The following is a 23,502-nucleotide window of genomic DNA, read 5'->3' as shown; positions in this document are numbered from 1 at the left end:
GGGCCCTTGGCACGGAAGAGCTCTAGGCTCTTGAATTCCCTCCCAAGTCTTCGGCTTGCCCACGTTTGCTGTGCTCCGCGGAGGAACTCAGGGGAGCGACTGCACTTCACGGGGTGGGGGTGCCGTTCTTGTCACCTGCAGGAGGTCATGGAGACTTTCAAGAACCGCATATCTAAGCTTGAAACGCTACAACGAGCCACACAAGTGGAGCTGATGGAGGGCTCCAGGACCCGCCCCCAGACGTTTGTGTCCCGATGGGCGAGCCTGCTCCTCACGCTGGCCGCCGTCTTCCTGGTCTTCGTCTCCACTGTGTGCGCCTGTCCCCTGCCACTGGTGACCTCTCGCCTGCGCACGTGCACCACACTCATGCTCATCGGTCTTGGGGCCCTGGCCTGGCAGAAGCGGCACGTCCTCCCTGCCGCAGACTGGCAGGCCTGGGTCCCCTCCCGATGGAGACTGTCTTCCAAGGACTCCAAGCCTCTATCAGACGGGACTTAAAGTCTGGGTTCGCTGGCTCGTACCGCCTTCTGGGTGTCAAGGGCGTCCAGCCAGCCCAACCCAGAGAGCCACTTCTCAGCTGCCCCTTTCTGATTCCATCACCACTCGCCCGCCTTGCCCTTCTCTTCCTCGTGACCCTTCAATACCATCTGCAGACACAAGTCTTGAAAATATTAAAGTGTCTGAGGCTGATCTGGGAACTGGGGATCTGCAGTTCTGTCCCCCTCATGACCTCTTGTGACCCAGTGACCAGACCCTCAGAGGCTCCGGTGTCCCCAGGCTGCAGTGGTGGCCTCTATGACTTTGTTGCTTTTGGCAAAGAGAAACTACATTCCTTCCACAGGGATAGAGAAGAGGGGGCGGCGGCGAAAGTGCTGGTGTGGGGGCAGGGGTTATGTTTCCTGGTGGGAGCAGACCTGTTGTTGTCATGGCTGGGAGACACTCATGCAGGTGACACTGAAGACACAGACGAGGCCTCTGTCTTGGAGGCGCTGGAAAGTTCCGAGCTATCGTCCACCTTCTTCCCAAAAAGCTGCAAGATGCAGTTTCGAAACTGGCAGGACAGAAAGTGTTACTCAACAGAGCAGAAAGGGCCATGTACTCTGCTAAAAGTCATTCTTGGGGAATTCTGAGGAAGGTATTCAATAAGGGTCACCTGGATGACTGAACACCCTCTCTTCCACTATTCAGAACCCTGTACGGAGAGTAGAGGAGCCCGAGGCTGTCACTTACACGTGGCGATGGTCTACTCCTGCCTGTTCGTTCATCTGAGTCATTTAATTTAGAGTCTGACGGTGACTGTCATGGGTCAGATTGTGACTCTGCTCCCCATGTCCCAGAGCTATGTTCGAGTCCTAACCAGAGCCTGTGAACATGACCTTATTTGGAAATAGAATCCTTGTAGATGTGATTAAGATGTACATTACCATGAGGTCATGCTAGAGTAAAGTGGGCCCTAATCCAATGACTAGCGTCATTAGAAGAAGGGCATTTAGACACAGACTCAGAGAGAAGGTCACATGGAGGTGAAGGCAGAGATCAGGGTGGCTTGTCTACAGGCCAAGGAGCACCAAGTCTTACTGGCCACCGCCAGAAGCCAGGGTCACCCTCAGAGCCCTCAAAAGGAACCAACCTTGCCCACACCTTGACCTCAGACTTCCGGCCTTCAGAACTGAGAAAAGCGTTCTGCTGGCTTAAGCCCTCCAGTCTGTGACACTTTGTTATGGGAGCCTCAGGAAGCTGGTACAGAAACCAAAGATGATGCCAGCTAAGGGGCCCCTGCATAGGATGACCTGCCTCCAGAATGTCTGGGAAGAGACTCGGAGCCATTTCAGTGAAAAGGCATGCGACTGTCATCTCGTTTCCATTCCATCAGCTTTGAGGACCCACAGAACTAGGCTGATAACAGTCTAGCCGCTATCTCATGTCTTTAACCATGAGAATCTTGCAGCATCAGGAGGGCCGCCATCTTTGCTGCTTGGCCATAAAGAGATCTGGAATGTATTCATTTCTCAGATTAAGTCTCATGTCATCACTGAGCTAACCACAGTGCCTTGAGAATGCAGATCGGAGGCATCTCCTGTACATTCCAGGCTTATTCTTGACTACCTCCAGCTCCCTCCAACATCAAAACTCTCACAAAGAAAACACACAGTTACTGAAATCAATAACACAAGGAATGGGCCAAATAGTGGAATTCATTTAGCTGAGGAATTCATTCGACATCCACCTCCTGAGTACCCACTCAGCGCCAGACTGTGTCCCGGGGGGGGTCAGCAGTGGAGAAAAAGAGTAACGTTCTCCGCCCCATGGAGCACCGTTACAGAAAACTCTCTCTGAATGCAGCAGGAAGAGATGACAATGTGGAAAGGGTGAAAGCAAAGTTTGAAAGCCTGGAGGGGTCCAGAAGTGCAGAAGTCTTGCCTAGGAGAGGGAGTTCTGGAAGGGGAGGATGGAAAGACTCAAGTAAACACGGTACAAGTCAAGATGGCCTAGGCTTTCATAAACAAAAGCCAGACTTAACAAGAGACCCTCGGGAAAGCCAGGAAACAGGAGTCAGGGCTAGAGCTACACTCGAGGTATTGAGGGGCCAGCAGTGGAGTCCTGGGGAATCAACTCCAGCACTGGTCCTACTTAATACTTGAACATTACCCAAGGAGTGTGTGCTCAATGAACTCTACAGGGAGTCAGGGCCGGGTCAGAGGGCGTGGAGCCATGGGCCAACCGTGAAATGGAGGAACAGAGAAGAGCTATTTGGGAGGAATGGGAGTTGGGTCTGGTGGAATGCAAGACCCCCTTGAGGGTGGTTTCTGGCCCATGGACCTTTCTGGTCACCGTCAAGTCACACACCCATAGCTGTGCCTTAATGAGGTAGATCTGATGGATTCAAGGAAGAATGGGGCAAACCATACTCGGAAGGTGCAGAGCCTCAGTTGTCCCCTGTAACCCACCGTGAGGTCTAGGGGTCCTGGGCGGTTCACTGCTGAGGCTCCACGTGCCAGCCCCTGATGGCCGCCGTGTGCCGAGGCCTTGGGCAGGCACAGCATGTTCCCCTGAACTAAACCATGAAGTCACCCAAGCCACATGTCAGTACAGCCAAGCAGGGCCTCTTGAAGGGTTTCAAGATGGACAGATAGATGACACTTAAGAGGAGAGTTGTGCTTATAAAGGCAAAACGGGCACAGGCAGGGTAAACGGAAGCGTATTCAGGCATTCCCTGGGTGTTCGAGCTCCAGGATGGCCCTATGGCCAACGGAAGGGGAGGGTAGCAGCATACAGGATGCCCTGTGGCGGCCACCCTTGGGTCGAGACCCTGGAAGAATCCAGAGCGGGGACTTAGCTGAGCTTTCCCTGGTTGTTGTCCTAGATGTCATTAACAGGGTCCCCCAGACATGATTCCAGGTGGGGGCCCTCCCTGGGCTTTTCTGCAGTCAATTTCTAGCTTGTCCTGCCGACGATGTGACTTACCTGCCGGTTCATAAAGACATAGATTATGGGGTTGTAGATAGTGGCACTTTTGGCGAAGTAGGCTGGCAGGGCAGCCACCAAGGGGTGGAAGGCGTAGCCAGGATGGGCAGCGGCGAAGCATGCAAAGAACGTGTAGGGCCCCCAGCAGACACAGTACGCAAAGATCATGACCACCACCATGCGCGTCACCTCCTTCTCCGCCTTCTGGGTGGACTCAGATTCTTTTTGCTGCTTTGCCACCTGGGGGAGACAGAGATTCATGCCTGGACCTGCGGAGTGGAAGAGTCCCTCTGGGCTCCTATCCCCCCACCCCACCCTGGGGACTCTATGGCTGTTGTTGGGCCGCGAGTCAAGGAGTCAGCACCGGGATGGGGAGTGATGGAGAGAGGGCGATGGGCCCACCCGTGCCGATCAGCGGCCTGCTCTCACCTGAGGGAGGCCGCAGCCGGGCTTAGGCCGGACAGGGCTGGCCTTGAGGGGGGCTTGGAGGTGGCACACAGCTGGCCCTGGGGATAAGGGCCTCAAGCCAGGGCCTTCCAGGCTCTTGGCTTAGAAGGGCCAAGCCACACAAAAGGAGTTTGGGAAGGAGCCAAGGAGGCCATTCTTAGCCTCACGCGGTCCCTTACCAGTGTGTCCCCTCCAGTGCTCAGGTCTGACGGGCTGAGCGTGAGGAGACCCAGAGGCTGGACACTGCCTGCGGTGGGCAAGGACACAGCCCAGAGCTAACACGGTTCAAGCCATGGCTGGATTCCTGCGGGAGGCAGCTAGGTTGCCTCTGATCCCCAACTGCCAGTGGGGCTGGGGGCGGGCAAGCGGGGCAGGGGCACATCACAGGCTGAAGGCAGGGAGCTTGTGGCCTTCACTCTAGAAAGACCTTATGGATACATGTTTTGCTTGTGGATACAGCTGGCTGCATGGGACTCACCGGGAAAGGCCGGCTTCCCCCCCAGAGGGGAACCATCCTGGGCCAGGGAGGAAATGCAGCTCTGCTCCCTTACTGGACCCCACGTGAAGGGGGGCTGTTCCCTCCCATCTCGCAGGGGCAAGGATAAGGGAGTCCGGGCTGCAGGGGCTGCTCCCAAGGAGCTGCAGGGTTCCTGTGTGGCTTGAGGGCAGGAGAGAGGACTAGGTGATCCTCTGTGCCAGCCCTAAGCTCTCTGGCCCTCAGGATCCTGCCGGGCCAGGGGGTGGGTGCGGGGAAGCCTGGGGGCTTCGGGGGCTTACTGCGCGGATGGCCAGCCACACTTGGAGGTAGCAGAGGATGATGACACTGAGTGGGATGATACAGCACGTGATCATCAGGACGATCATGTAGGACTGCACCCCTGGGTACGAGCTGCCACTGAACACGTCTGGGCCGCACGACGTCTTCAGGCCATGGGGCCAGTACCTGCAGAGAAGGGCTGGCAGCCTGTCCTGATGCAGGCAGGGTGGCCTGGGAACCCCTCAGGCCAGGCGCGCCACCGACCTGGGTGGCGAGATGGCTGGGTTTTGCTTTTTTAAAGCTCCATCCATTTATTTTAGAGAGGGGGGAGGGGCAGAGGGAGAGGGAGACGGAATCCTTAAAGCAGCTCCCTGCTCATAGCGGGGGGAACACGGGGTTCCATCCCGGGAGCCTGAGACCACGACCTGAGCCAAAACCGAGAGTCGGCTGCTCAACGGACTGAGCCAGGCAGGTGCCCCTGGATTGTTTGGTTTCAAAAATTATGGTCAAATTCACATGACATGAATTAACTATTTTTGAAGCGAGCAGTTCAGTGGTGTCCGGTACATTCACAGTGTTGTGAATCACCGCCTCTATCTAGTTCTCCAGCACCTTCATCGCCCACAAAGGAAACCTGTGGGTAGGATTTTGGTAAACCTTTGTCCAGCTCTAGGTCTCATAACCCCTTCTTTTTTTTTTTAAGATTTTATTTACTTATTTGACAGAGATCACAAGTAGGCAGAGAAGCAGGCAGAGAGAGAGGGGGAAGCAGGCTCACTGCTGAGCAGAGAGCCCGATGCAGGGCTCAATCCCACGACCCCGGGATCATGACCTGAGCCGAAGGCAGAGGCTTTAACCCACTGAGCCACCCAGGCACCTCTACCCCCTTTTTTTTTTTATTGTGGTAAAGTACTCATAACATCTGAGTCCCCAGAGAAGCGGCCCGGCCAACACACCAATGACCTACAGGCCCAGCTATACAGACAACCCAAGCAAGCCTCTGAAAGGGAGGCCCCTTGGAATGTTTGAGAAAGAGGCCTGGGGCAGAGTGGTTAAAGGGGCCCTGCTTTTACTTACAGATCCTCCCAGGGCTCGAACTCATTGCCTTTCTCTGTGTGCTCCCACAAGCGTTTCACGCTTGGGGGAAACAGACCTTTCCAGAACCTCTGAGACCACAGGCAGACAGATTTATACATTTGTAGACACTGCACCCTCAGAGGGGTCCCAGGGAGAGCTGGGTCCATCCTTGCTTTACTCATGGGGTCACAGAGGCCCAGAAACAGGAAGCAATTTGCCCCAAGTTCCCAGAGGGAATCGGCAGTCTGCCCCTCCCCCACCGTCCTTCACCCTGTGCCCTGAAGCAGCTGCCTTCCCAGCGAGCTCACCTGCTCCAGCCAAAGATGGGTGGGGCTGTCCACACAGCAGCCCAGATCCAGGAAAAGGCAATGCCTGCGATGGCTAGTTTGGCATCAAACCTCACGTTGCCGAAGGGCTTGCAGACTACCATCCACCTCTCCCAGGAAATGATGGCCAAGGACCAGAGACCCGTGATCCCTGCAGGGGACAGAAGGCAGATGAGGGCTTTGAGCCTCCAAAGTCCCTCCTTCCATCCAGACCAGCCGACACCTACCTGCAACACCAAATTTTCCCCAGAAGTGTGTTTGGGTCCAGTGCCACCCCACTTCCTAGCTCTTTTCCCGTTGGCCACCAGCCCTTCTTCGGACGCCGATGCCCCTCCCGATGGCCACAGACACACCCACGTGACTGCACTGAGGTGCTGTGGTCCTGGCCAAGGGCAAGGAAACACGACATGTCCAGCGACCTGTGCCCTTTCTGCCACTCTGCACATTTGTTTAGGCTCCCAGATCTCCCACCACTGCCCACCACCTGGCAGGTGGAGATGGTGTCTTCTGTCCTGCTTACACGCTGGACGTCTGTGGGCAGCATTCAGGGCTCCACGAACTGGGGCAGGAAAAAAGCGTTGTTTGCGGCAACCTCTAGTGAACACTGGGCATTTCCTTCCGTTATTAGCACAGCGTCATCAGCAATGCCTGGGACTTGGTCACTCTCCAGAGGCCGCACACATTTCCCAATATCACTACATTCCTTTCCACTTGGCAATCGCAGGGGCTGTCCGGCCAGATCCAGTTATCTGGTACTTTAATAAAGAATGGTATCATTCATACTTCTAAATAATACATTTGCTAATAATTTTAATGAAGGACTATGCCACTAATCAATATTTGATACTTTGATTATTATATTTCAATATCACTGGATTCCTTTGTAATCCTATGCATCTTGTTGCGCGCGTTGGTAAACATTCTCCTGAGGAGGGGTCCCCAGGCTCCTCGGCACCTCTGTGACTCAAAAACAGACCTCAGTCAGAGAGAGAAGCGAGTGGGGACTCCTGACAGAACCAGAGACCGATCCAAGTGGAGATAAAGGTGCACTGAGCACTTGGAACTGGGGATGGATTTTTCTCTGCTTCACCTTCCCTGGGCAGCCCCGTCTGTACCTTTGGGAGAGTGCTGGGCTGTCATCCGTAATGAGAGGCAGTTCGATACAGGGGGACAGCGTGCACCCCTGCACTGTGAGCTTCTCTTCGCCCCCAAGTCCTGCCCCCATTTTACAGATGCGAAAATGGAGGCGTGGTGTGGTAACCTAATTCAGTGGCATTCACGGCGTGAAGGATTCAAATCTGGGGCCAGGGGACCCCCCCCTTCCCCAGGCCCGGCATTCACCACATGAAGGATTCAAGTCTGGGGCCAGGGACGCCTCCCCCCCCTTCCCCAGGCCCTTGTCGTCCTTGTGTCTTTGTTTTCTCTTCTAATCTCCACCTCCTCGGAATGCGGACTGCAGATCAGTTTATGGAGCAATTAGGCAAACCCAAGATGGATGTGGGAACCAAGGACCCAGGAATGATGACCATGGTTCTGGGAAGCTTCTCAGACAGAAGAGCTGGTGTGACAGCCGGGGGCCCGGAGACACAGGCTGCATGTGCCAAGCCCCGTGGCCCTTAGGCTCTCTGTTTTCTTGGATGGGCACCGAGCTGCAACCCTCAGGCCTCCATTCTTTCATGGGGGTCTGGCCCAAGAGCTCCCGGAGGGGATCTCAGCCTCAGCAGGCCTGCCTGTCCTCCTGTTCCTTGTGGGCCCCAGAGAAAGAAACCTGGCCTCATGGCAGCCCCCCGCCCGGAACCCCACGTGTGCAGGCCCAGCCCCCACTCTAGCCTCCGCACCCCTCCTTCTGTCACGTGCCGGCGGCCCCCGGCTCTCCTTCCCGTCTCGTCCCAGCTCCCTGCTTGTCTGGCTGACTTAAGATTCAGGTCCTCCATTGTCTCCTCCAGCTCCTCTGAGAGAACTGATGGTGCCATGTGATCACATCTGGGATAGCGACCCCTCTTGCCAGGACTGGGAACGACCTCGGAGCGGGGTCCCTATACTCTTGCGCCCAGCACGTGGTCTCTTCTTTGCGGATGTCGACCCAGACAGAGCCAAGGCCCACAGAGGTGTTAGCGTTGGGGGTGGGGAAGGGGATCTGGGATCTAGTTCCAATATCCCAAGAGCTCGAATGGGACGTGCTTCCTTCCCTGGAGAAAGCTGGCACAGGTGAGCTAAAGGGCACATGTCTCTGACCTGAGCACAAGTTCTGTTTGCCGTGACCAGAGCCCTTCCCTCCCACACGATTCTGGGATTGTCTGGAGCTGTAGCTGTCTCCTCCCATGCCAGCCGCACAAACAAGCCCGTCTCAGGGTAGGCACTTGGGAGGCCTGCTTGCTGGACGGCAACCACCCCACCCCATAATGATCCCAGCTCAGTTCGCCCTGCAGGTTCGTCTCCCTTCAAATATGTACCCTGGGCACACCCCCGGGGTTGCTGCATGAGTGTGTCCTTTACACAGAGCGGGCCCCGAGCCTGGCTTACCACACAAGGAGACAGTGTAGCCCTCCACGACACACAGAGGGTGGCCCAGCACGAAGTAGCCATAGATCTGGTTCACGACGCTGATGGTGCTGGCAATGATGGTCTCTGCTAGGTCAGCGACTGCCAAGTTCACCAGGATCCAGTTCAGGGGGTGACGCAACTTCTTGAACCTCATGGTGGCTGCCAGCACAAGCCCGTTCGTGAAAACAGATGCAAAGACCACGAAGATCATCCAGGCGCTGGTGAGGTGGTACACCCACCTGGGAGCGATGTGATAATTGGGGCCTTCGAAGGGGCCTGCAAGGCAGGAGGTGCAGAGTGGGGACAGGAGCTGGGGACCAGCATTACGGCACGGGCATGGCTATGCCCTCCCCGGCCCTCTCTGCCTTGGCAGAGTGACGCTTGTCCTCCGGGAGCTGAGAGGCAGCTTGGCCCCTGGGGACCACCATCTCCACGCTCCTCTGTGACCTTCTAGCCGGTATCGGAGCTACCCATGCACACGTCCCGTTTTCCATCTCACACGCAGGGCCAGCACACAATCGGTGTTCGGAGAATGAATGAATGAGTTTTGAGTCGAATTGTATCCCCCCAAAAAGACATGTCGGAGTCCTGACCTCCAGTATGTGCGAGTGTAACCTTATCTGGACACAGGGTCTACCCAGAGGCCGTCGAGTTATATGAGGTCGTTAGGGTAGGGCCCTGAGCCAACGGGACCGGGTCCCTCTAAAAGGGGGTCATTTGGATGCAGAGACGGGCACGTGGGGTAAGGCCACATGAGGAGGGGGACAGAGCTCGACGTGAGGTTTCCCCAAGCCCAGGAACGCCACTGATGGCCAGTGAGCACCAGAAACTAGAGGAGAGGCCCCGAGCCGACGGTCCCTCAGAGCCGCCAGGAGGAGCCACGCCTGCCCACACCTGGATCTCGGACTTCGGGCCCCCTGGTCTGTGAGGGAAGGGATTTCGTTCGTTTGAGCCACTCGGTGTGGGGGCCTTGGTCATGGTGGCCCTAGGAAATGCACACCGATCGAAAAGAAGGGCTAACTCCCCTTTACTACAACACAGTAGTTCTGCACCTCTCTGTTTTGGAAGGACCTTTTTCACCACCATCATTTTTGGCAGAATAGGGGAAGGGGTTATAAGCTGGTGCCCACCACCATCCAACAGGGCCGTGCAGCGCCTAGGAAAGCATCCACGCAGAGCCCCAGGTTTACCAGGACGACTCCGTGGTGTGTTTCAAAAGCCCAGCTTAAACCAGTTTTAGCACCGTGTATTGTGTAAGACTGATGAATCCCAGACCTGCACCTCTGAAACAAACTATCCATTATATGTTAGTAAAAAAAAGAAAATAAAAAGTAGGGCTTTCTTGGGTCTCCTGGCTATGAGCAATGGGGTAGGTCTCGCTCCCCCGCCAGCACAAGTGGACCCCACGGCAACAATGGCTCCCTGGGACCAGATCCCCGAGTACCAAAGGCCTGCGTGGTACGAGTCTCTGTGCAGAAGGAAGCAGAGGGAAACAATGGGGTTGCTGATAGACGGGGGAACAGAGACCATTCCCCACCAAATTGCCAACACACTGTCCCCGGAAACTACAGCAGGTCAGTTTGAGAACAGCAGCTGGAACTGGGAGGTGTTTGGAACACTCTGGCTTGGGGATAATTTCAAAATGAGGCCGCCAGAGCACCCTTCCCAGACAGCCCATGGAGTCCAAATTGGGCAGGGCAGGGACAAGAGGGGACAGGGCAGTGTGCAGTGGGGGAGGGGAGAGGAGGGCTCTGAAGGTGGGAAGTCACAGAGGAGGGTCGTCTACAGAAAGAATTTCGTACACAAATGGGTATCACAGTGAACTCACAGGAGAACAGGTTCTTTTTTTTTTTTAATTTTTTGACCAGGAGAACAGGTTCTAAAGAAAATTCTGCGGGGAGGGAATTAGATGTGGGGGCAGACAAGGAAGCAAGATTTCCTTGAATAGACCTTGTTCTCTAGATTTTAATGTGGAATCTTGTAAGTATTTTATTACATAATTTAAAAACAACATTAAATTTTAAGGTGCCCAGGTGGCTCAGTGGATTAAAGCCTCTGCCTTCGGCTCAGATCATGATCCCAGGGTTGTGGGATCGAGCCCCGCATCGGGCTCTCTGCTCAGCAGGGAGCCTGCTTCCCCCTGTCTCTCTCTGCCTACCTGTGATCTCTCTCTTTGTGTCAAATAAATAAATAAAATCCTTAAAAAAATAAAAATAAAAACAACATTTATTTTTTTTAAAAAAAGCAATCCCAGAAAATCCAAAATAAAACAAACGAAACTAAATGCATATCCACTCAGAGGCATAATCACATATGAAGGGAGTATTCTAAAGGACTTGAACTGGAACTGGAACATTAGATTATTCTAAAGGACTTGGAAAGACACTAGATAAATAGACCTGTCCAACAGCTAAGTTTTGGGTAATCACATTGTTGATGGTAGTGTTGGTGTCCTTATTCTGAGACCGTTGTGTCTTTGAGATCAAGCAAATGAGTAATTAAATGATATTCTAATTCTTCCAGGCAAAGCCCTTGAGGACAGGATTCCGAGTGGGAGGAAAGGAGACACAGAGGTCAACCCCAGCTGGCTCTGCTGGGAAACCAAATCATCACTTCGGAATCGGAGCAATAAAAAGAAAGAAGGGGCATTTCTCTCGCCTTTGCTATACACACTGTGCCCCTGGGGAACCCAAGAGTCGATGAGGGCATTGTTCCCTCTTTGCCAGAGGGAAATAGCTATGGATGCACGTGGGGGGTAAAGGAACCAGAATGACAGCAGCTGCCAACTCCCCAGGAAAAGGGACGCCGTCCTAGTGGAGAGCTGTTGCCAAAACACCCAGCGGATCCAACTGACCTCCAAGCAGATCTTCCGAGCAACTACCAATTTGCACAAATGTAATGACAAACGAGGTGGGGGAAAGCCACCTGTGGGAAACCGCCGGCGAAGTCTGAAGTGGACGAGCCCAGGGACGAGGGACCCCTTTCCTTCGACAAATCAGTTACAAGGAGGTAGAGGGGAGCCTCGAAATTCAAAGGGGATGAGAACAGAGCGGTCAATCTGAGCGTGGCTCAGGCAAAGGGAGAACAAAATGTGTGACTTTTCTTTCAATACTGACTAGGAGATTGGATGATACCAAGGCAACGTTACCTTCTGGGTGTGACAATGGCGCTACGGTTACATTTCTAGAGTCCTTTCCTCAGAAGATTTGCAGAGGAAAGGGTGTGATATCTCAGACCTGCTTCCAGAAATCGGGGTGGGGGGTGTTACACACTGGCCTCCGCTTCAGTTGGTACTTGAGTTTGGGGGGAGGACAAAACGGAACCTCAGGCCTCAGTGAAGCCCTAGGGTCCTCCGGGGAGAGCACTGTTGCATGTCCACCGAGGACATGACAGGACGTGGACAATCGGGTCAGAGCAAACTTCGGGGGTCTCAGTTAGTTTGGCCCGGGAACCCTGGCTGTCAAGGAGCTGGTGTGGCTTCTGGACACCACGGCATGTGAGACATTCCCGAAGGAACAGATGGTCTTTGGTTTGGAGGAGCGACTGGGGAAGGGGGGCCAGGGGCTAGGGGTCACCGGTGTCCTCAGCTCTTTCCAGGGCTTGCATGCAAAGCTTTTGGACTGGCCCACTCCCAGGGCATAATTCATGCCGCCCCTGCAGCGGAAGAGCTGCCCTGGGAGCCACGCGAGCCTCCTCCCCAAGAATGCGCAGCCAAAGGCCGCGGGCGCCGGGCGCACTGTTGGACAAGATGACTGCTGCTGTCCCTTCCAACCCTAAGTTTGGAGAAGTCACTCACCCTCCTCCGGGTCAGCTGCCCAGCCTCCCGCTCCCACTGTTTGCCTCCTTTTGGCTTCGGGAGATGCAAAAATGAGGCAGACCCGGCTTCTTCCCCAGGAAGCTCAGGGCAGTGCATCCAGACAGACGCACCAGAACTGAACGAAATGAACGCTTGTTAGTAGCTTGGGACCGCAACGAAATAGGGTGTCCCTGGGACAGGGATTCTCAAAAGGTCTGGGAAGTCTGTGTGGTTTGAAAATGCCGCTTCCATATTGTGGTGTCCTTTTATAATCAGAAGGCCCACCCCCCCATTTCACGTCATCATAAAGATTAAGCGAGAAGACCATCTCGGCTGAGGACGATGTGCGGAAGAGAAGTCTCACAATGGGGCTGGGTGGCCAGTGGCCCCCTGTGTGGCCACTAAGGCTCAGTGTCCCTGGAAGGCTGCTCCAGCCAGTGTGACCTGGCCTTCACAGCGCCTGCTCGCTCACCTCGGGTGGCATTGCTGTTGGTGTAGGTGAAGATGCTCGCCTGGGTGCTGTCCTCATAGCTGGGCTGCGGGTGCCCACCTGCAAGCCTTTGGGGGCCCCACCGCTGGGTCATGGCTCCAGAAAGCCCTGTCCTCAGTGCCTGCTAGCCCTGGTGCTGCCTGGGGGTCATGGCGCTTTATACCCGCCCATGGGATCAGCCCAGGCTTCCTCACCTTAAAAGCTCCCGAACCCTTCCCCACCTGATCTCTTAATTGGGCCTGGGACTTAGACCTCCTCCTCCCCCACCCCTTGCCTCCTGGCTCCTAAGATGAGCCTGCAAGGGCGGCTCAGAAGGATTTTCTGGGAACCCAACTCGGAGCCCCCAGCTTGCGCAGGTGGCTGTGGGAGCTGCTGTGGGCCCTCACCCGTGTTCATGCTCCCTTTCCTCCCTACTGTCTGGCACTCGCTCTTAGGTCAGCGGGACTCAAGCTTCAAGACCTCCAGATTGGGGCGTGGGGTAGGGAAGCAGCCCAGAGCCTCGACCTGCCTTCCCTGCCTGATTTGCCGCAGAGCCCTGGGAGGTGCAGTGCTGAGGCCTGGAAGGGGGGCCCCCGAGGGTCAGGCCATCTCGAGGACTCAAGTGGATGCAAGCTGTGCTGACGGGGGTCCCCAGCCCGCGGAAGGGGGACTGGCGTGAGGCCGGGAGAGGCCGCACTGTGCATCTTGCTTTCCACTGCCTGCTCCCCCTTGCTCCCCGCGCTCCCCGCGAGCTACGTCGGCAGAGGGTTCGTGGGGTGGCGGGGGCTCACGGGGGAGCCCTCCCAGCAGCCTGCTCAAGTCTCTGTCCCCTGAGTTCATGACCTTTCCTTGGACCACTCCTGACCACACCTCCTTCAAAGCAAACCTGTCAACAGAGTGTTCCGACAGGCCGCCTCCTGGGTCCTCTTCGCCCACTGTAGTCTGGCTGCAGGCCTTGGGCCTGGCCGCGCTCCAATGACATGCTGATTGTCCACGTCTGCAGCCCTTGTCCCCGTCTACAGGGGAGCACATCTTCTCTCATGGGTCCTGCCAGCTCCTCTCTGCACAGTCCTGAAATTCAGCTGCCTCCGTCACCTCCCTGGGGTTGGCCTGAAACTCAGGAAAGCCAAGACCTGGGCACACTCTCAGTGCCGTGACTCGGCAGCACCCCAGGCTACGGCTCCTGATGACATGGCCGCTGCTACAGGTGGTGGAGGGAAAGCCTTGGCTGCCTCCCTGGGGGCTGGAGCTCCGTGGGGCCCCAGGGTGGCCACCCAAAGTGAGAATGGCTCCTGGCATGGGTCAGCGTCTGCCGCATGCCTGGGGTCAGGCTAGGAGCTCCTTGTAGCATCGAAGGAAGGAGTCCTGACCACAGTCTGCCAGGCCCCACTGGCAGCCTGGAAAGCTGGGCTCACTGCCCAGGGGTAGCTGGAAAGCCCAGGGAACGTGTCCCCAGCACTTACACTCCTAGATATCTGCTGAAGAGAAGTGAAGATATATGTCCCGGACATGTATGGGGCACTCAGAGCAGGACTGCTCACCGGAAGCCAAAATGTAGAAACAGGAGAAAAATGAATGAATGAACAGAGCGCGGCCTGGCCGTGCAGCAGGGCACCGTGCACCATAGCCAGGGACGGAGTTCCGGCCGCGGTGCCAGGAGCCGGCCTGCGGAGGAGGACCCGGAAGCCCCCATACTGGATGATTCCATGGAGAGGAAATGTCCAGAAGAGGCAAGACCGCGGAGACAGAAAACAGATGAGTGGTTGCCAGGGGCGGGGGTGGGGGTGGACAGCAGACTGTGACCGCTTGTGGGAACAGGGGTTCTTTTGGGGGGTGATGGATATATTCTTAAATTCGACTGTGAAGCAGTCTGGTGACTCCTTGTATGGCCCAGCAGTACTTCCGGGAACGACCCAGGAGAATGAGAAGCAGGGGCAGCTAGCATGAGCACAGCAGGTTCAAGGCGCCCTGTGAGGCGCAGGCCTCATAGCGTAGCTTGATGTGACGAGGTTTTGTGACTTCCCGGTTTACACCTTTCCCTCCTCCTGGGTCCCAGGGAGGTTTGTCTGCCCGTACCCCACCAGGGTCAAAGAATCAGAGCCTTTGAGAACGTCAGAATTAAAAGTGACCTCCTGGGGCCGCCTGGGTGGCTCAGTCTATTGGGCGACCACCTTCGGCTCAGGTCATGATGCTGGGGTCCTGGGATCAAGCCCTGCATCGGGCTCTCTGCTCAGTGGGGAGCCTGCTTCTCCCTCTGCCTCTGCCCCTCCTCCAGCTTGTACTTTCTCTCTCTTGCTCTCTCCCTTGCTCACTCTCTGTATCTCAGATGGATAAATAAAATCTTTAAAAATAGAAAAATAAACAAAAATAAAAGTGGGTCTTCTCTGAGGTCACCATCGAGCCTGGCCCCTTCTGAACACCAGACTGGGATGGCCTCTGCCCAGCACCACCAGGGACTGGCAGGGTGGCCTTGGACGGGCCAACCCCTCCCTCTCAGGCCAGGTTCACCCTTTTTCTGCAGGGAGATGACCAATCCTGCCTGCCCCCGACCCCACGGGATGACCAGGGACATCCAGGGCCACCCTGTTGTGTGGAAGGGACCATCTCAGTGGGGGTCTGGCAGAACTGAAGCAGGATGTGTGGGGGAGCCTCCCACTTGGGCCCCAGAGCTGGCCCTTGTCTAGCATTACCCTGATGACGGAGCTGGGTCTGCCCGAGGACCTGGGGAGGGGGCGGGGGGAGGGGGAGGCCAGAGGAGCTGGAGTCAGCGGTGAGCCCCGGGCTGTCACATCGCTGGGAGTGGGGTGCTAATTGATGATTAGGGCTAACAGAAGATCAAGTCTCATTTTAGCGTAAAGCAGATTACTGCTCCGGAAAGTCACCTAGCACCTGGACGCCCACGTGCGCTCCCCGAGGCCCACGCTGGGTCCCCGGGGAGGGGCACTGGAGAGGGGGATGAGCCCGAGGAGTTGGGCCAAAATGGGGGCGCGGAGCAGCAGGAGGCACAGGAAGGGGAGGGGCCTCTCACAGCCGAGAGGCTCGGGGCTCACACCGACCACTCTGCCCGAGTCGCCACACCCTCGCTGCCAAGCTGCAAGAGGACAGGCTGGCCTCGTCTCTGACCCCGCTGCTCCCAAAGGATGCGGCGTGGGGGTGCCGAGTCGGCGCCCTACATCCTGCAGGCCGGAGGCTGTGTTGGAAACAGCTCAGGCCGCAGGGCAAGGGACTGTTGGCTCATTTGTCTGTGACGTTTTTGTGTGTGCGATGAAACGTACATCAGGTCAAATTTCCCATGTGCACCACTTGCACGTGTACAGCACAACACACCGTCCGTCTCCAGCGCGCTTCCCTTCGTCCCAAGCCGGAACTCTGTCCCCATTAGACACCGCCAGCTCCCCGCAGCCTCTAGCGCCTCACAGAGGTGGGCTCCTACGGTGTCTGTCCTTTCGTGTCTGCTTTCTTGCAGCTGGCGTCACGTTTTCAAAGACCATCCATTGCCTTTGACCTTCAAATAGATTTACATACATCGACTTTTAATTTTTATGTGGCCAAATGCGACTCTGTTTCCTTTTTGGTTTCTGGTTGGAAAAGTTCTCCCACTGTGAGTTCCTCGGAGATCCGTCAACACGCACCATGTGTAGAAAGTCCAAAGGCAAGGGTTGGACAGTTTCCCCATTCCCGTGACTGTCCCACGCATCCTGAACTGCTCACCTCAGAACCCGACAACAATCAGATTTGCTTCACCCTCCAGCTGACCAAGTCCCCCTCCGGCCAATGTCCTCTTTGTGGTCCAATCTCCATTCTCTTCAGCTCAGGCCCCTAATCTCCCCCCATCTGCTGTGGGCCTCCTGGAGCGCTGTCACGCCTGCCCTCTGTGACCTTGAGCGAGTCAGTCACCATCTCTGAGCACGTGTCCTTATCAGGAAGAGGGGATGACATGTACTTGCTGTAAAGCTTGAAGGAGATCATCCTTTGGAAAAGTTCCAGCACAGTATTTGGTACAGAGAATTCAGTCAACCATGCATTCCACAGATACTCATCGAGTATCAGGGGAAGAGAGCGTGGCCACCAGACATCATAAGTAAGCTGTGACAAGTAGGACGGAGAACAGGAAAAGGGAAATGGGACACAGGGGTTGGGGGTGGCAGGGTAGAAAGGGAACGGGTGTCCATTTTCACAGGGCATCCGGGGGGCCTCCCTGAGAAAGGGCTATGGGAGCAAAGACTTAAAGGAAGGAAGGAGGGGGCCATGTCGAGATCTGAGGAAGACAACCCAGGAGAGAACCAGCAAGTAAATGCAAAGGCCCTGGGGCAGGAACATGCCTGGAATGTTCAAAGAACAGTATCCTCCCTGTTCTGGAGACCAGGGTAACAAAAGAAGAGTGAGTGGAGACTAGAAAGAAGAAAGGTCAGAGAGGGGGCAGAGGCCAGAGCATGTGTGTCCTGGAGTCCATTTTTCACATGTTGGCTTTCACTGGGAATGACGTACAGCCCTGCGCCGTTTTCAGGGAAACGTGACACGATGTGACCTGGCTGCTGTCCTGAGAGGGGAAACAACTGAGGCAGAAGTGGGGCGATCAGGTGAGAAGCACTCGGGGGTCCAGGTGAGAGACGGTGATGGCTTCACCATGGAAGGGCCAGGCCAGCAGGATAGGCAGGAGTGTCAGGTGCCTGGAAGCTTCTGCAGGTCGAGCCAACAGGATTTCCTGGTGGCATTGGTGGAAGCAGTTGGAGAAAGGAAGGGGCCAAGGCCGACTCCAGAGTTTGGGGCCTGAGCAACTAGAAGGATGGAGGTTGTCCTCAGCCGAGAAGTCGGGGCCACGGGCAGCAGGGGTTCGGCTGGCGGAGGGAGGCTGTGAGCACCGGGAACGCAGGTGTAAGCCGCCAATGTCAGGAACAAACAGGGCCTGTCCCCTTGACCCATAGACGTTACTCAAAGAGACTATGCCCAACAACTTATCCCAATCGGCGTGAACATTTGGGTGAAAAGGACCAACTTCTAGAAGAAACTTAGCTTACCAAAATGGGCTCAAGAAGTAGAAAATCTGAAGAGTTTTGCATCTACAGAGACGTGGGAGCCCTGATCACAAAACTGGCCACACGTTGTCTCTCTTCGGTTTCTGGGCCCTACAACCTCGTTAGTTTTCAAGCCTTGTTTGTATTGTCCTCCCCAGTAAGCCTCGGACCTTCGCGGCTCATCCCCGGAGGTCTTTGTATCCACGCAAACAGAATCAATAAGTCCCCGCTGAAAGTTTTGGTGTAAATATCTGAATCTTGAATGGATTGAAATTCACCAGGCCTCCACTGCGAAGGAACACACGTTTTGTTCACTTACACTATTAGGACAGTTTCCTCCAGAAAACCCTACTGGGTTTGTGTTGCTTCATTTTCCCTTTCTTCATTTCTGGTTCCTCGTCTTTTTGAATCCATTTTTCCTGTTTTTACTTGGAGAAAAAGAAGTATTTCTTTCCAATCTGGTCCATAGTTACAATCTCGTTCAGAGCCAATCCTTAAACTGTTTCTAGTTTCTGCTGTCATTTAAAACCATTTCATGTTTGTGTATAAAGAGCCTTCAAAAAGATATGTTCTACAAAAGCAGTGACAAAAGAACAAATACTGTATGATTCCACTTATATGAGACCCCTAGAGAAGTCTAAGTCATAGAGACCGAAGTAAAAGCGTGGGTGCAGAGGGCTGGGGGAGGGGGGTATGGAGAGTTCGTGTTAAATCGGTATAGGGTTGCAGTTTCGGGGCACCTGGGTGGCTCAGTGGGTTAAAGCCTCTGCCTTCAGCTCATGATCTCAGGGTCAAGCCCCACATCGGGCCCTCTGCTCAGTGGGGAGTCTGCTTCCTCCTCTCTCTCTGCCTGCTTCTCTGCCTACTTGTTATCTCTGTCTGTCAAATAAATAAATAAAATATTTTTTAAAAAGAGTTGCCGTTTCACACAATGAAGAAGTTGGCAAGCTTGGCTGTACAAAGTTTAATACTACTGAATTGTACTCCAGGAAACGATCAAGATGGCAAAGTTTATGTTATATGTATTTAACCACAATTAAAATTGGAAAATATGTATTCTCCATTATATTAACTCCATCGCAGCCTGTAGGGAACGCATGTGTCCACCTGGCAACATGAAAGTGGTAAAAGTCCTCCTTGGGAACAGCAGATCCCACGGAGGGAGGCGTGCTCCCTCAGGGCCACGTGTAAGAGAACTCCTGAGGAACACCAAGACGTCCTTAAACTGTTCACGCTGAGCTGTCTAATAGGGCAACTCGAGCATCTCTAACCGCTGGCACTCTACTCCACAGGTGTCAGTGTCCCCATTGGCACCGCCGCAAACAGGCCGAGCACACATTTGGCTTTGGGCTTGAAGCTGCGCTCGGCCAGGGCCTGTCACTTCGTAACTCTCCCGGGTTTGCTGGAGCAGCCTGTGTGCCCATGAGGCCCAGGGGAGCTGTGGGCTCTGCGGGAGCCTCGGGTGGGAGGAGGGCCAGAGCCACAAGCCCGGCCCTGAGGGTTCTCTTTTCCTGTTAGCATTGCAGACTGGCTTCTTTATATCCCAGGTCAGAGAAAATGAATAGTTCGGTTTACAAATCCCGGTCTTCAGGGTAAGAGGAAGGGGAGAGATGGCATAGTGCATGCTAACTGGCACATTCGATCTGAACTCTAGGTTTAAATCCATGCGTATATGGGGGTGCCTGAGTGGCTCTGGCAGTTGAGCCCCTGACTCTCGGTCTCAGCTCAGATCTTGATCTCCGGGTAGTGAATTCAAGCCCCACGCTGGGCCCCACACTGGGTGTGGAGCCTGGGGGGCTGGGGAACAAATCCGCAGGTAGAGGTTATTCATGGTGTTCACACGTCCCAGGACTGTCTGTCCAAAGAGGGTCAAGGTGAGCCTGGAGCATCTCCGTTGGCCCAGAACCCGTGGGCGAACGGCAAAGGGGCACGGGAGCCAGCTTGGGGAGAGTCCCCCGGCCGATATACCCCCCTGGGATAAACTGAGCCTCAGAAAGGATTCCTGGAAGGAACGGAGTCTGTGCGCGGTCTGACTGCCTCGCGTGCGCCAAGTGGATCTGGGCTTGGAGAGACTTGTTTTCCCAACAGGCGGCTCGGGCCGGGGAGCCCGGCGGGCGTGAGAGGCCACCCCCGCCTCGCTCCAGCTCTCGGGCGCCCTCTGCTGGCGTCGCCGAGCGCCTCGCCCCGCGGGATGGCGCAGCGCGGCGCCCGGGCCGCTTCCGTTTCCGCCTCTGCCGAACTTGCACCCGCGCCCGCCTCTGCCCTGCTCCTTCCCACGTCTGTCCCCGGCTGTCCCCGTGCAGGGTCGGGCCGCGTCCTGCAAGAGTAGATCCTGCTGGGGGCGTCCCGGGGGCCCGTGGCGGGCAGAATTTCACTTGAGTCTAGTAGTGGCCTCTGGTCCTACAGGTCCCCGGTTGCCGATTGTGCTTCCCGCTTTCAGTAGGTGGGGCGGGGGGCGCGGCTGTGGCAGGGCGTCCCTGGTCCTTTCGAAGCGGGGGAGTTCGGATTTTCTGCTGCCTTCCTACTCCTACCTGAACTCAGAAAGCTATTTCCTTATCTTTTTTTTCGAACTGACTTTTAGATTGTGGTAAAGTACACATAAAATTTACCACTGGGACCATTTGTAGGTGCGTTAGTCCATCCTTGTTGCCTCTGTTGTCTTTTTCTTTTTTGTACTAAGATCATTAATTCAATTTGTGGTCCAGTTAATTGGTTTCTTATTTTCATTCCCACAGACAGTGGGAATTGAACAAAGGCTTACACGATATACATGCAGTTAACATTATCAATAAGATGTACCTGGACGACATGGTTCCCTTTGACTGGCCCCCACGGATAAGGAAAGATATTCCAAATAGAAGCCCCAGGTGAATGATTTTACCAGTAGTGGGTCCTGCCGCTCAGGGTCCCTTGTTTTCAGTGTGTGTGTACTCCCTTTATCTGTTGCCGTGTGTTCTTTATCTGTCCTGCCTTTTTTACACAGCACGGCAAGACATGTTTCGTTTCCATTGTTCTAGAAATGGTTTTGCTGCCTCTGAGTTGGAACCAAGGACGAAAAGCTTGACCCCGACGGGTCTGACTGGCCGGATCCCTCCCTCTGCGGTGGAGCGGCTTGCTGGCTGCTCTCTCTTGTGGCAACTCTCCACGGCATTGTTGCAGAGCCCCAGGCCATTTTCTGTGCGGTCCATCCACACCTTGGTCTGTAAGGCTGGGTGTCCAAGTCTGATTACTTAAGCTTTACTTTTGCAAGTGACATTCCTGGTGAGGTTGTGCTCACGAAATCGATTTCTCCGCTTATAGTCTAGGAGGCAAGAGGATTGACTCTGATTGACCAACGCAGTTAACCACTTGGCTCGAAACCCAGCGGCCATCGGGGACAGGCACAGCGTGTGGCCAGCACTGCGATGCTTAGGGATGATACAATGGCCTCGGTCAAGTTCTCCTTTCACTTGGTACCGCACCTGACGTTAGTTAGACATGTCTCATAATTCTGCTATGGTCTGAACGTTTGTGGCCCCCCCCTTACGTTGAGATCACAATGCTCAGTGTGCTGGCTTTAGGATGTGAGGCCCCTGGGAAGTGATTAGGTCATGAAGGCGGAGCCCTGGAGAATGAGACTGTGCCCTTAGAAGAGGGGCGGGAGAAAGACCTCTTCCTCTTTGGCCCGGTGAGGGCACACTGAGAAGTCTGTGACCCAGGAGAGGGCCCTCATCCCGCCTCACTGGCCCCCTTGTCTCGGACTTCTGACCTGTCGCCCCGTAAGCAACTGATTTCTGGGGTCCTGGTCTCACAGATCCCTAAGGGTGCTGAAACAGCTTCGGAAGTCGATCATGGCAAGCGGCTGGCGTCTGGAAGCATGTTCTGGAAAAAGGCTACGTTGCCATGAAGGACCCTTCACGGGGGATTCTGATGAGGTTCCAGAAGTTACAGAGGAGAACTGGACAGAGAACCTTCTCAGAGCGCCTGTGGGGTCCCGAGCCGGGTGTTGGTGGAAAGTAGCACAGAAATGAGGACACGCTTTCGGAAGCTGTTGGAAAGGCCAGCTTCGGGAAATGGCCGGGAACTTGGCTGAATTGTTTTGTTTTTTCAAGATTTTATTTATTTATTTGACAGAGAGATCACAAGTAGGCAGAGAGGCAGGCAGAGAGAGGAGGAAGCAGGCTCCCCGCTGAGCAGAGAGCCCGATGTGGGGCTCGATCCCAGGACCATGGGATCACAACCCGAGCTGAAGGCAGAGGCTTAACCCACTGAGCCCCCTAGGCACCAGTGAATTGTGTTCCTGTGGTGCTGCTCTGTGAGTACTGGGGTTGTGCACTCGCTTGAGGGAATGTCGGCAGAGAGCGAAGGTGCTGCTTGGCTTGTCTTGAGTGCTGACGGCACAATTAGAGAAGAAATGGGTAAGATGGAATGGTTAATCCAAAGGGAAGCGGAACTTAAAACCTTGGAAGATTCTCGGCCTGGGGCCTGGCCGTATTGCAGGACACAAACAAGCATATCAGGAAGAGAACACTCAGGGCCTCTGGTGAGGAGTCTAGTGTGGGTGCGAGAGCCCAGGCTTTGTCAGCCCCCGCAGCAGGCGAACTGCCGGCTGGAGCTGGAGGGGAAGGAGCTGGGCAGGCAGGAAGGCAGGCTGGGGGGTGCAGCTGGAGAGCTATTTTTCCGGACAAAGGAAGGACCCCAAAGCCTATTCAGAGATCTTTGCTGCTACCTCTTCGGTGTCAAAGCCGGGGGTGGGGGGCATTGGGCCAAACGACCCCCGGCCCAAAGCATGGGTTGCCATGTGGGCCATGCCCAGCAAAGCCATGGGAACAGGGACGCATCAGGCTCGCCACTCAGTGGGGAGTCTGCTTCTCCCTCTCCCTCTGCCTCTTGCTTGTGCTCTCTCGTTCTCACAAATAAATTAACTAAATCTTAGAAGATCCAACAACTTCAGATTTGCTATTGTTTGCCTTGTTGGGTTTTAGACTTGCCCGCCATCCTTCAGCCCTTTCTTGCCAATTTCTCCTTTTTGGATCGGAAGTGTTTATCCTCTGCCTGTGCTACCACTGTATTCTGGAAGTACAGAACTTGTTTGATTTAAAGGTTCACAGCTGGAGAGGAATCCACCTCAGGGTGACTCAGACCTCTTACCCATTTCTGATTTATACAATGTTTAGATGAGACTTTGCACTTTGGAGTCAATGCTGGAGCTCATAAAGACCTTTGGGGCTGTCGGGATGGAATGCATGTATTTTGCATGTGAGAATTACATGAATTTGGGGGGTGCAGGGTCAGAATGTCAAGACAAATTTGAATGAATACAAGGCAAGGGGAATATGCTCTTGGCACAAATTCTTCTCTGAAAAGACAGGTGTGAGCTTTTGAATCCCTGCGTTACGCAAGCATCTGAAGCTCGATCCGTGGTCCCTGCCCTCAGGTTTTCTTACATGTTTTCTGCATTGTAATACTTCTCTCTCCAGTGGTGGCTCCATGAAATCTAACGTGATCCTGATGTTAGTGGGCCGCCCAGGCCAGTCCGCACAAGCATAACCTTTGAAATGGAGAAAAAGAGAAAGAGCGAGAAGAAAAGATTGCGTTGTCTATGACTACTAGAAAATGGAGCACTA

The 23,502-nt window shown here is 54.9% G+C and overlaps 2 protein-coding genes across 4 annotated transcripts in view; one reads left to right on the top strand and one right to left on the bottom strand.

The window, feature by feature from the left end:
- The window catches only part of TEX28 (testis expressed 28), a 44,404-nt gene extending 43,611 nt beyond the window's left edge, over nt 1-793 (top strand). For all 3 annotated transcript variants that reach the window (XM_032330943.1, XM_032330945.1, XM_032330942.1), the window contains one exon: nt 142-793. In XM_032330943.1, coding sequence (XP_032186834.1) covers nt 142-498 — 357 coding nt within the window. In that variant the 3' untranslated portion in view covers nt 499-793. The remainder of the gene's footprint in view (nt 1-141) is intronic.
- Nucleotides 637-12,996, bottom strand: LOC116583029 (long-wave-sensitive opsin 1). Its single transcript, XM_032330946.1, has 6 exons — nt 12,885-12,996; nt 8,596-8,892; nt 6,055-6,223; nt 4,690-4,855; nt 3,466-3,705; nt 637-1,051 (listed from the first exon to the last, which is right to left on the bottom strand). Exons 1-6 carry the CDS (start codon nt 12,994-12,996, stop codon nt 941-943), a joined length of 1,095 nt encoding a protein of 364 aa, XP_032186837.1. The 3' UTR covers nt 637-940.
- Nucleotides 12,997-23,502: the final 10,506 nt, after the last annotated feature.

The sequence above is a fragment of the Mustela erminea genome, chromosome X (assembly GCF_009829155.1).
Source record: "Mustela erminea isolate mMusErm1 chromosome X, mMusErm1.Pri, whole genome shotgun sequence".
In the NCBI taxonomy this organism is placed as follows: domain Eukaryota; kingdom Metazoa; phylum Chordata; class Mammalia; order Carnivora; family Mustelidae; genus Mustela; species Mustela erminea.
The sequence above is the reverse complement of the archived record's forward strand: the minus strand, read 5'-3'. Positions and strand labels throughout refer to the sequence as shown.

What these genes read in the sequence shown, in the direction of transcription:
- LOC116583029 (XM_032330946.1), bottom strand. Translation starts at nt 12,996, where the DNA reads ATGACCCAGCGGTGGGGCCCCCAAAGGCTTGCAGGTGGGCACCCGCAG. An exon ending in CAACAGCAATGCCACCCGAG is followed by an intron (nt 8,893 to 12,884) that starts GTGAGCGAGCAG and finishes CCTGCCTTGCAG; the next exon opens with GCCCCTTCGAAGGCCCCAAT. An exon ending in ATGTCTTTATGAACCGGCAG is followed by an intron (nt 1,052 to 3,465) that starts GTAAGTCACATC and finishes CTGTCCTGCCAG; the next exon opens with TTTCGAAACTGCATCTTGCA.